At 43.6% G+C, this 13,364-nt stretch overlaps 1 protein-coding gene across 1 annotated transcript; it reads right to left on the bottom strand.

The window, feature by feature from the left end:
• Positions 1-695: 695 nt before the first annotated feature.
• On the bottom strand, positions 696-10,123 carry zfyve9b (zinc finger, FYVE domain containing 9b; the record flags this gene model as incomplete). Its single annotated transcript, XM_084066032.1, has 13 exons — positions 696-1,382; positions 2,113-2,292; positions 2,782-2,887; positions 3,740-3,902; positions 4,241-4,321; positions 4,698-4,848; positions 5,068-5,172; positions 5,572-5,654; positions 5,928-6,152; positions 7,471-7,626; positions 8,450-8,572; positions 9,206-9,329; positions 9,875-10,123. 13 exons carry the CDS (start codon positions 10,121-10,123, stop codon positions 1,221-1,223), a joined length of 1,908 nt encoding a protein of 635 aa, XP_083922158.1. The 3' UTR covers positions 696-1,220.
• Between the last annotated feature and the right edge of the window lie 3,241 nt (positions 10,124-13,364).

Raw genomic sequence — 13,364 nt, 5'->3', positions numbered from 1 at the left:
AAAAGCCCTAAGTTTACAGAAGCACTCTGTTCCTACTAAGTATGAATGCATTTGCACTGCTTGCCTGTGCTGTTGTCTCAGCCATCTGAAGTATGTGGAGCATGTAGGAGTTAAACAAGGGAACCCATTCTGCTTTGTTTGAGGAGATGCATCGGAAGAGCTGCAGATCGAGCGTCCCTTCAGAGCGAATCGTCACCCACCCGACACAGCCATCGGCCTGGGTGAAAGGAGGGGAGGGGGGGAGCATGGCTCAGGGTTGGTCGGGGTCAAAGATACGTTTATTGAACCTCACAGTCATATCACTGATAACAATGCTAGGTGAAATGGTATACTTCATATCCATGTAGATAATGCATGATTTATATTCAGTGATTTAAAGCGTAATAGTGACATTTCCTGAGAAATTGTACAATTTGTACAACCGTCTATTCAGAGCAATATTGCAGCAACCATAAACATTTATGGTATACTGTACCTCATGGAATTGCTGCTGAACATTGATGCTGTAAGACAGGAAATGCTGTCATTCTTTTTGAACAGTAAATTGTAGACTGAAGACTGCTCAAAATTGTAAATGACTTGAATGGATGGATAGTCCTGAATATTTAGAGTCAGTAACTCAGATCCATAGGTTTAATTTTTCAGGGTGACAATTATACATCTCATGAGCAATCAAGGAATTCAAATGCATCCAATATGAAAACATTCTTAGGCATTCATTCAGTGTGCATCAAATAGCTACATATCTACGTCTAGTATGGTACTTCATCAAGTCATTCTCTTTTCTCATTGCTTTTAAGGTTTGCAGGGCTGAATCCAGCTCCCAGCTTTAAAGGCATTCTCAAAATATGGGTATTTGTATTGAAAACAGTTGTGACGTGAATGATATCAAGCTACATGAAACTGCCACTACAGTGCAGCGCTGAACCTTAATCTGATGGCTCATCATGGGTTTCAGTATCTGCACAGATTGTCTGCTGCTGGGTGGGAGCCATGATAGGGTGACACGAGAGAACTTTAGATGAGTTTAGATCCTCTTCTTCTGTTTCTCTACCAGAGATGTGGATAAGATGAACACATTCACCTGGAAGCAGTATGGTCTGCCCTTTGAATGAGTGTTTTTTCTTTTTGCTACCAGAGGTTTGCTCAGAAATCTCCAGTAGCACTGATGAGGAGTGCTGAAGGAAGTGGTTGAGAAGATGAGTTTTGAGTAATGTGTTTTAGGTAATGTTCTCCAGGATGTAGAAGATGAATTCCATGACTATGGGCTCCTCGTTGCTCTTGCGCCCCCTGCTGTGGATGACAGGGATCAACACGCTATCCAGGGCATTGAGGTACTGAGCTGGGAGGGGCTGGCCATTGCTGCCGGCCACATATCCCACCTGAAATGAGAAATTCAATGTCACTTACAGAAAGATCATCATCTTCATCATCCTCGCTGGAGCTTGCATGATTTCAACCTACATCATCTAGCTCAGTGGTAATCTCAACCTTTTCAGGCCGTGACCCCCCAAAATAATCATATTTGAACTGGGGACGCCCCACCCTGACAAGCACTTGGAATGTAGGAGTTGAGGCATTACATTTAGTTTGGCTAGGTTCCACAGAAAAATATTGTGAAAATAGCAGATCTACAACGCCTCGAGCGTTGTGAGCTTGTAGATCGGCATTTTTCTTGACAATTTGACCAGTTTATAGTATAGTTTGTTGATTACCTTTGATGCAGTAATGGTCTTATTCTTTTCTCTTTTTTTGGTATTAAAAAGGTCTTAAAAGTCATTAAAGTGTCACCAAAATCATGTGGGGAGTTGGGGACCCCCTTGGGTGTCCCGACCCACAGGTTAAGAACCACTGATCTAGCTCTGCGATTCCCTACCCACTGGGCCCCCAATAAAAAGCAACTTAAAGTATACTACCGGTATGTTGGTACCATCGATCCAAGCCAGAACACAATAGATGGATTGATCATTTTAACAAATATGTCCTGAAAATGCACGTGGCCTACCCAGGCCAGATGGGTGGGCCACGAACACTTTCAAGATTTTCAAGTGGGCCCTAATCCAGAAAAGGTTGGAAACAACTAATCGAACTTATCGTTTGCACCGTGCTGACCTCTTGGGTGTCAAAAGTGACCCGCAGGCCCAGTTTAGCCATGCCGTCCTCCTTCAGGAGCTTGAGATGTGGGCACAGTGCCAGGCAAAAAGCCCGGGCTATCCGCTCTGTCAAACGATTATGTTCAGCAGAGCCAGCTGCAACTCCCTTGCCGTGATCCACCCTCTGTAGAAAAAAGACCTGGACAACACACACACACACACACACACACACACACACACACACACACACACACGTATGTGCATGTGTGCACACACATGAAGACATACACATGCAAAGTAAGAAAACCGCTTTGGAAGCACTTCCAGTGTTCATGTTCTTCCAAAGCCCTGCTGGACTGTCGTCTGTGAAACGTACTGGATCCTCACTGTCTGAAGACATGCTGTGGTGAATACTGAATGGATACTGTATATAATGATATACAGTACTATTAAGCTAGGTATAGTATAATATGTCCACAGCAAAATCTTCAGTGTTTTGTAACTTTGAGAGTTAAATTACCACTGTCCCCTTATGAGGTCATTCTGTCGCCTGCATCAAAGTACTCATTGTACTCACTGTATGTGAATGGCAATACCTGCTTGCACCAGATACATTGATGCATATCTACTTTGGTGAATAGAACGATTCTGATGTTGAATCTAATCGTTAGCGGATGTTTAGGTCTACCTCAGTCCATCGGATGATCTTCCCATTTTCTTTGTATTCGGACTTCTGGAACATCTTGGTACTGCTGATGGACTCCATGGATTTTCCATCAATTGGGCTGATAACTCTGGGAGACACAAACCTGGTGTTAGATTTGGTACGACGCAACTGTAATTTGAACTGCCTCTCTCCAGCTTCACTACTAGGACTTTATTTCAGGATCTTCCACAGGTCTCAAACCTGAGGAAGATCCTTTGTGGATTGAATCAAAGTCTGCACAATAAAGTCCTGGTGGTAAAGCTCTCTAGACAGTGTGCTGCATCCCTCTCCTTTGTTTCTGAATGGATTATTTCTGTTTCAAAACATTTCCTCCTGCAGGAGTGCAGAAGTATAATTTTTTTATAGCCCAACTGCCTGCCTGCCACCAGCAGTCATAAAGTCAAATCCTCATGCAAAATTAATAGGCTATGCCACTGCAGGGTTATATTCTCTTCTTTCATTTGGTGTCAGTGCTCTCGCTTCTATTAAATATCAGTCTTTTGACATTTTAGTCTACATCTTAGTTAATGGTGCGGCCCTAGGGAGTCCCCAGCTAAATGATTGATAGTTAGGAAACATGACATGGATTTTTCAGTGTAGACTGGGGGTCCCAGAGATAATAAATCATAGCAAATCTGTGGTGTAATGCCTATAAAACTGGGGGTCCTTGACATTAAAATGGTTGAGAATCACTGGTACCATCTACGTATTAATCTACCTCCGCATGTAATTACAGTGAATTATTCTTATATTGTTCTCAGTTGGCTCTTTTCAAATACAAGAACTAGACAAACTGAAACGTATTTAACAGGTTCTGGATTTGTTTCCATTAGGCAACGGCTGGGCTTCAGATAAGGTTCTCAGAACCTAATTTGGGCCAGGCTCAGAAGGTAATAGTAACCCTGAACCCTAAAAAAATCAGCAGCAGGGTTCTTCTCACCCTCTGTTCACAGTGCATTTCTCCTCCACCCACTGAATGAAGACTTGCTCCTGGCTGTCCGATTGGTCAAGCCGTCCACAGGTAACGGTGTAGTCCTTCATCTCACGCAGCGCTCGGCGGAGCTCCGCCATGGTTTCCACCGTGCTCTGCACCATCAGCCCATCTGAGGAGAGGGACAGCGATACAGGAGAAACACACACACAGACAGCAACGAGGACGCACACACTCTCATGCGCATGAACACGCACTCGCTCTTACACAGGCAGTCTTTTTAAATGTACATTGACACACACACACACACACACACACACACACACACACATACACACACACGTACATACAAAGATCGACACTCTAAATAAAGTGTTGTTCAGGAGGGATGTTTACTTGCTTCACATAACGTACTTATGTAAACTACAGAATTCCTGGAGGTGAGCAAGTAAACTGTGTGGGGACATTGACTGCCTTTTGAATGACTTTCTACAGACTTGTATGTCTTACCTTCCACAATGCTGGACTTGGCGAGGTATCCTGCAGACGCTTTCAGGGCACTACTGAATACAAAAAAGCAAGAGCCGGTGACTGAAAACAAAAACAAAACAAAAAAACATAGAAAGTATTATGAGAGTCAAACCCTACATCTTATTTTTATAGACAGTCCACCAATCATTGCATTATATTATTGTATACAAATGTTAACTCAAAGTGCCACCCTGTGGTATGAAAGGGATATTACAGCATCTTAATTCCAGGGCTTGTATTCAAACATAAATAAACTATTTAGCGACGGGCAAGGTGAATTACACGTCTGTCAGGACTTCCCCTCTTGTTTCTCGTTTCTATACTTAGAGAAGAAAGAACTTCCTCTACCGCTAGCTTGATTACAGTATGTGTCAGGAAGTCCAGACTCCTGTGTCACCAAATAAGTTTAATGAGGTTCTCGTCTATCCCTGCAGACCTTTGCGTGGCTGATTGTGAATGCTGATAGCCTGGGTCTGATACTGGCCGTCCTCTCCCTGAACACAGATGAGGTGGGAGTCTGCGGCCTCATTGAAGCACGCTCCCAACGCCAGCACGTGCTCGTTGGACTTGTTCAAGGCCTTCATCAGCTAAGGAGAGGCAGACAGACAGAGGACAACAATGACTGATGAAAATAAGAGCTGGCAACAGAATTACAGTGCCAGCTTCTTTCAAGGTTGAGTGTTTTTATTTGTGTTGTATTTAACCTTCAGTTGACCATCTCTCTCAGCAGCATCAAGACAAACATAAAGTTAATGGCATTGCATTATACCATACCTCGGTAATGGCATTGTACAATTAAAGCATACCTCGTTATAGCCATTTGTTGGAATCTTTATGCATGTCCTCTGAGCTTCCAGATCCACAGTGAGTCCAGGCACCATTGGTAGACTGTAACGGTAATTCCTAAAGTCCTGCAATCAGAATGAGAGGAACATCTCATACTTAAAGGTAGTTTGTTAATGTTGTTGCATTCCCTCTTTATCAGCTTCAACTTCACCTATATATTATCCCTCAGATGAAAGTTCTGCCGACAGAAACATCCGTGTTAAAAATGCATGTAATAATAGACAGTCAAAGAAATGAAATCTTCACTAACATTGAAAACAGAAAATCACAGGTTATCTCAGCCTTTAAACTTCTATTCCTAACTATTGGTTTTCTCATAATGTTGGCAACCTGGACATTGAAGCTCATTTTACAGTTGCACTTGCTATAGGTTTCTCTGGATAAGATCATCAGCTAGATGTCTAAAATGTTAATGATAATGGAGGAGATTTAGCAGTAATTAGAAGGACAGATGCATTCCTCACCACCAGCAGTCTCATTATGGTGTGTCCTGTCTCTCCAAACAGGGCCTTCCTAAAGCGTACGCTATACAGTGGACACGGGTAGACTGTAGAGAGATAGGAACAAGGCAACTAGATAACAGTGTTTTAGCTGGAACATTCAATACTCAACGTTTACACACACACACACGCACACACACACACACACACACACACACACACACACACACACACACACACACACACACACACACACACACACACACACACACACACACACACACACACACACACACACACACACACACACACACACACACACACACACACACACACACACACACACACACACACACACACACACACGCACACACACTCACATCGGTATTCAGCCCCCAGTCGCAGCATGAGGCGCAGGGGGAAGGCTTTGGCCCAGGCGATCTCTGCCCTATGAACCAACAGGCCGAAGAGGCAGGGCTGGTTAGGCAAAGGAAGGCCATGCACGGACTGGAGAGTGGAGCGCACGTAGAGGAAGCCTGCATGTTCATCACTGCCCAGGAAGCAACCGCCAAAGAGGGACAGGGTCAGGTGGCTCACAATCTTCCCTAGAGAAACATAGTGGATGTCAGGCCTACTTAGAACTGTATACTTACAGGACACAGTGTAAGTATTTTGAACCAGAATAGTGGCACAAAACAATATCTTACGCCTCCCAAATAGGCAAATGTCCAAAGTAAAAAGATGAGGTAACAGACCAGTGTACAATGCAAACATGTGAATGCTTTCAATTATGCATAATTTACAGCATTTTTCTAGGCTCACAAACACAAAAGACTTAAACATGTAGACTACTTGACAACACAACTCTTCCTAAGGCAACAACCTGTTCTTGAGCCTAGACAACGCTGTAAAGGATGCTTATTTTAAGGTATTAAATGGTTTTTGCATTGGTCTCTCTCATCTTTTCACTTTGAACCAAAGTGTCCATCACTCATTAAAACAAAAAATCTTTTGTAGAAGCACGAACCCTGATTCATTTTATCATTTCCTAAAATGTCAAAAGTGCACATAGGAACTTTACTACAGTATTAGTAAGTATGTGCATACTGTCTGATAATGTACTGTATGTACATAAATGCTAGCCTGGTAAACCATCCCGGTGGCATGAATTCACAATATCATGTGTCTTCTAATGTGTGAATTCACGCGACCGGGATGGTTTACCAGGCTACATACATGCACAAGGACTGAGAGATTAACGCTATGCTTCTATACTTCGTTGTGTGCTTGTGTCATGTGCCGGAAATAGAATATCTACAAGCTATGTGAGCTTGTAGATCAGCTATTTTTGGTACGTGACACACTGAGTTGCAATCAGTAAATCAGTGCAAATCTGGCAACAGTTAATGACTGTTACTTATGCAGTGATGTTGTAATTGTCACAGGTGAGACTTTCTTCCTCATTTACTGTCCTGTCTAGGTTTTGTATTTCTATGTGTATTATGTTCTTAGTTCTATATTCCTGTCTGCCCCAGCTGTTTCATATTTGTAATCACCCCCCCTGTGAATATTAGTCTTGTTCCCCACTCAGTCCTTGTTGATCATTGTCTTGTGTGTCATGTGTGTGTTAGTATTATGTTTGATAGCTCTTGTCTTTGTTCACCTGTGTCACCTGCATTAAAACACACAGTCTTGGGGTATAGGTGTATATCACCTCTTGCCTTGCTGTCCTGCATTTCAGTCCTCACCAGCACAAAACACTAACATGTAACAATGTTCTGACAGTGTTAAAAGAGTCCCAGTATGTTATTTGATTAAATGAGTATCTACCTCATGACCTAAGAGTGAAACCCCAACAGTGAGCTAAACCTAAGAACCACACTCCACAAGGATAGTATTGTATGTTGCTGTACAATGGCTGACCTGTGAGAGCGTCCCTGTACAGTTGAATGAAGTGGCTGAAGATGTCTTTGGGGAAGCTCTTCTCTTCAGGCAAACACTGCAGCAGTATCACTACCTCCACCTGGCCTACCGCATGCATGCCCTTCGAGGTCACACACCAGCACTTCCTGTTGACATCTACGCAGAGTCGACATACAGTACAACCTCAGGAATCAGTATGGCCTATCCAACTGATCTCACCCCAACATGGTGAAATAACACGGATTGACAATCCCGTAAATAGACGACTAGAAAACCCCAAAAGCCGTGCATAGGAGCCATGAATCCCCTTCATTGGCTTTGTTAAGTTTTGGACCATAACGGAGGCGCGCAGTCTCAAGCGTTGCTGTGCCGAACGTTGCGACGATAGGCACAGAATCGTAAATCATGTTGTAGGGACAGCTCTGCTTCCGGGTTGCAATCCGTGTTATTTCACCGTGTGATTCGCGGCTCCTATGCACGGCTTTTGGGGTTTTCTAGTCGTCTGTTTGCGGAATTGTCAATCCTTGTTATTTCACCGTGTTGTGTGAGATCAGGCTCGGTCTATAGGCTTAGTCGCTGCAAGACGTGTAGTTTTGCGTTGCCCGGCGATCAGAGATTTGAGCCTACCGATACGTCTGGTGACATCTACTGTACATTTGATGTAGTTGCTAGAACAGTGGCCAGAACGGCCCCTAACAAACCTACATCTATTGCTTTGGAAACAATTCTTAAGTGCATTCATCAGCTAAGGAGAGGCAGACAGACAGATTCTTTGCATTGTTTCTGCAATGCAGTTCTTTTTTAAATCTCCAAATTGTTTCCACCCAGTTTTGGCAACTACATTGAATTTAGATGCCACCATATGTATCGGTAGGCGGAGATCTCAGATTGTTTGGCTACACGAGACTACGTGACAACGTAAGCTGCTTTTCACGCAAACAGTTACTGACTGCTGAGCAAATAAAGAAAATGTACATACAGTTAACCAGTTTGACCATGGCAAGCAGGTTAGCATTGAGGACAAAGACCAGAGGTTTGGGCCTGCCGCTCTCCAGCTCTTGAATGAGGAGCACCTCAGACGGTCTTTCCTCCACAGTATAATCTGAGGAAAACACAGTTACACAGATATTAGCCTGGAGAGTCCGTTTCAAACACAGACACTCAGTGCTCTCACTTTCACCACTATCTGCCCCGGCAAGCTTCTGAGATTTATCTTTGGTCGCTGAGGACGTGCGCAAGCTTCATTAAAATTGTATGTAAGAAAGCTGGCTCAAGGACGCATAATAATGAATGTTTCTTGGAAGAGCCTGATTTTAAACATCAGAACATCAGTTAGCATTCATTGCTATTGTTAATTAACCTTAATTGAACTTGCCAGTGTGTGTAAGAGCACAGTTTTGTTTTTGAACTGTCATGGCCAAAGGGGATTAGTGGCAGGGTGTGAGAGGGAACACACACACACACACACACACACACACACACACACACACACACACACACACACACACACACACACACACACACACACACACACACACACACACACACACACACACACACACACACACACAAGTGAGTGAGAGTGTGTCCTGGTAATAAGTGGTGATATGAAATGATGACCTTTTAGCCACAAGATAACATTGTGCTGTCTCTGAGCTCACTTCAATAGGCGACCATTAGCGCATACTGTACGTTGTGTTGTGATAACACATGAATAGAGCATGTCCTACTGCACCTCCTTTCACTCCGGTTGAGGTGAGGATTGGAGGTAGGCCATCCAGGGGGATAAGGTTGGCAGAGCTGCTGATGTGGCTGCTCACTATAGCTGCAGTCCCCCAACCATAGGGACCACATGCCTCCTATATGACAAAGGAGAGAGGGGGCAGGGGCACAAGGGAGAGAGAATGGGCATACATTGAGGTATATTTGGTATAGCTGGTATAGTCAAAAGCACTGGTTTTCAACGTTGGGTGCGGGGACCCCCAGGGTCTTGCAGGAGTTCCAGGGGGTCTCCAGCGAAATGACTGATTGTTAGGAACCAAATGGCTCTGAGAGTGTACAAATTGAACCAAATGGACCGAATGGACCCTTATGGAACCTTAGGTAATAAAAAAGGTTTAGAATCACCAGTGTTCAACAGACTTGGAAAGAAAACAATGAAGGCAATCTAGAGGTGGAAACCTCAATATGTCCAAAACTGTTACTTTTCAGGATTCAAATTCAAACATATGGAAAATAGCTCTACAAGCTCAAAACTTGTATATCAGCTATTTTAGCTTCTTTTGTGTGACACTGTAGTACGACAAAGTAGGGCGTTAATTTACAGAAAAACATAACAAGTTTAAATATGGAGATAACGATGTTCTCCACAGTCAATTGGATGTTAGAATCATCATTATCTCACATTGATGTTGGTTTCCTGTGGCCGTACACCGCCTCTCCTCATCTGCGGTGAGTCGGCGGGGCTTCTCATTGGTCCTCCCAGGCAGGGTCTTCTCATGAGTGGTGAGAAAGTGGGCCCTGCTCTGACCGGTGTAGTCGGTGCAGACTCTGACTGCTTATGAATGTCATCAGCAAACCACACCCTCCTCCTCCCTCGGGGAGGTGTCCCTGAGGGGAACAAAGTGTCACTGTCAAGCAAAGTCACGCACATGTTGTATTATACAATGCAGGTTTTCAAAGTGGGGGATGCCAAGTTCGCAGAGCGGGCAATTGGAAAACACAAAAAAGATCAAATAAATCATAAATAAATAAATACATACAGAATATAATTTAAATTCAAATCAAATTCATAAAGCTTATTGTGCTAGTTCAACAATTTTCAACCTGGTGTCCCTATTTTTTATTTATATAATTGATTATCATTAATGTCAAGAATGTCAAGAACTTTTTCAAAAATGTTCTGACATTGCAGGCTATTTCAGAGGGGGTGGGGGTGTGGCTATTTGGGGGTCCTTGGCATGAAAGATTTTGGGAACCCCTGGTGAAATTATTTGCAATTACCTTTTGTCCTGTAAAGTATAAGAAATGACTCCTTTCTCACTTTTAACAAGGGCTTAATTCTCACTTTTAAGAAGGCTTGAGTGACAGGAGACACAAACACGTCCCTCCTTGCCGTCCAGGTGTGTGAGTCGGAACTTCAGATTAGAGCAAACTGCACAGAAAACCTGGGAAACACATGGGCACACATCAATTCACCATCTGCCAATAAACCACCATTCAACACAGTTAAATATCATTTGAGATGGAACAAATAGCATAAAAAAGTGAACAGGCAGTTATAGTCGCACTAAATATCTAAATTTTCTGTTGCGTCATCCATTTTCTCACCTTCCCGCAAGCACGGCAATGGTGTCTCCTCTTAGTGAAAGTAAACTTGATCTCGCACTTCATGCAAACTTGTGCTTGGGCATCAGGCACCCACACAGGGGCCACCTCCCCAAGGACGCTTCCTCCTCGCTCCTTTGCCAGAATACCAACCCGACCTGATTGGCAGTCATTGTCAGGATCTACTGAGGGTAGCGCATCGGAGTCTGTGATGTCAGCCCCCATTACTCCCACTCCACTGGCTGCTCCGTTGGTCTCATCGTGTCCATTAGGGTCAGGGATACGGCCCTGGAGATCATTGTTCCCCAAGCTGCCATACGTCTCCTCCAGGTGAACATCTGAAGCGCTGGACTGCTCCTGCTGCTGATCAAGCCCACTCTCCTCCAGCTCCTTCTCCTCAATCACAGAGTCCTCCTTGGACGGGAGTGACTGGGGCTTTTTATTCTCCTCCTCTTCCTCCTCCTCTTCTGGCCATGCAGCTTCAGCAGGGCTCAGCACCAGGGGACTGCAGGCCTCTCCAAAACACCTCTCCCCCCACGTGGAGAGGGTGGTCACAGTGCAATGGCCCTCCTCAAGGTGTTTGAGGAGCTTCTGAGATTGGCTCTGCAGCTGCGGGGCTGCAGTGCTCTTTTTGACAGCCTGCCACGACTGAGCAGGTTCTGATGTCTTCTGGTCCACGGGCCCCCCATCGGGACATGGGACAGTTCCATCTGTGGGGGCTTTGGATGGGGACTCTGGTCTGATGTGAGCACAGCTGCCCAGCCCTGGTTTAGTGACGTCCCCATCTTTGAGCACCAGGAGGCAGGGTCTGTTCAACCACTGGTGCTTGGTGTCCATTAGAGACGGAGTGTCCCCTTCATCTGGTGATACGGGAATGTGTTATGATTATAAAATGATCTATTCTCCATCACTCAAGCAGGCAATCGCATGCCAAAGGACACACTCGAGTGCACATTCCTTCTCTACACACAGACCAATGCCACACTCACACAGCTGGACACACTAATGCTTCAGGATGCAATCCAAGCGTGCATGTACGCACGCACATTAATAAGAACACATTAGTTGGAGAAACTTGTGTTCCCTGGAGTAATAATGGGCACTAAACAGCTTGGGCCCATTTATATCATCACCCCCTCACTAAGCTAATAGATTTCAATCATCACTGAAGCCCCATTACCTCACTCTTGCCCCTGAAAGGTGTATGTGAGCTGAGTCACACTATAGTGGAATATCGTCATTGCTGAAGGATGCCAGCTACTCTCTGAAAAAAGATAGTTCTGCTGCAGTTGTGGACTGAAAGGTACTTTATCGAACCATCAATGTTCAGAGGATGATTTAGCCAATGAATGGTACTTTACTGCTATGCAAATAACTGTTAATGGTTCTGTATATATTTTTCCATCGAAATCTGTTATTTTCAGCAAGCCCATAAGCCTCATGGCCATGAGGCTTCCCTCAAGAGAAAATACTTCAATGATTCTGTGTTCAATATACAGTAGAACCACAAACGGATCTTTCTGTTCCTGTGCAATGGCTGTGTATAATGGTAATCTTGGGTTGTATAATATTTTATGTAGAAGCATAACCTAACTGATGTTCATTACAGGCATATTTGCTTATGGCATTTTGATGACCATATGCCATGGTCTTGTGGTACAGTATAGCTACATAGTGACAGGGTTTAATATATTGCCTGGCAATAATTGAACCATTGATTTTCTGTCTATCGGGCTATTGCTCACAGAGAAGATTGTGTGCACATCTTATGCCTGTATTTAGGCAAGGTGCTGGACATTAAGGCATCAAGGCGAGAATTAAGGAGAAGATAAAACATCTGCACACTGTTTTTAAGCTCCAAAAACGTACCTTTATTTACTGGCACGTTTTGACCCTTTTATGTCTTCATCAGGAAAATAACTATTTGTTATATGATTTTAGCCTGATGAAGACCTAAAATGGTCAAAACGTTGTGCCAGTAAATAAATGTAAGTTTTTGGAGTTAAAAACAGTGTGCGGATGTTTTTTATCTTGTCCTATAGACCTATAGGTCTATTGCACCTTCATGGTATATGAATTGGCATTGGGCTATATAGGCCTATTTATTCAGCATGATTAAGAACATGTCTAAAACCAAATATGGGTTTGTTTTGATTCCAGCCAAGTTATCTCAGTCAGCACCTTCTTAAAAGCATAGGCCTATAAAAGGTATATTTTAATAATGTTTAATGTTGACAGTGAACAGCACTGAGATGACTCTAGTAGGCAATTTCAATTTCATTCACCCAGTAATCACTAACCACACAGTGATTCATGATCAATTATGGCACAGGATCCAACTAATTGAATAAAGAAATAAAACAAATAAAAGGCAAATATTCAGCTGGCTACTTGTAGGCCTTCTGTACGTCATAGTTCACTGTCATAGTTCAACACACCACATACTGTATACAACTGACTCATTCAAATAAACCGAGAATGTGGCAACAACTCCCGATAAAGTATTTTGCCGGGATAAACTGCATTGCAGGTGCTTTGCAAAAAAAACTCGTCGCTGCCCATCATGC

This window comes from Gymnoscopelus microlampas (genome assembly GCF_963454915.1).
Source record: "Gymnoscopelus microlampas genome assembly, chromosome: 9".
NCBI lineage: Eukaryota > Metazoa > Chordata > Actinopteri > Myctophiformes > Myctophidae > Gymnoscopelus > Gymnoscopelus microlampas.
Note: the sequence above shows the minus strand (reverse complement) of the source record. Positions and strands in the feature narration are given on the sequence as shown.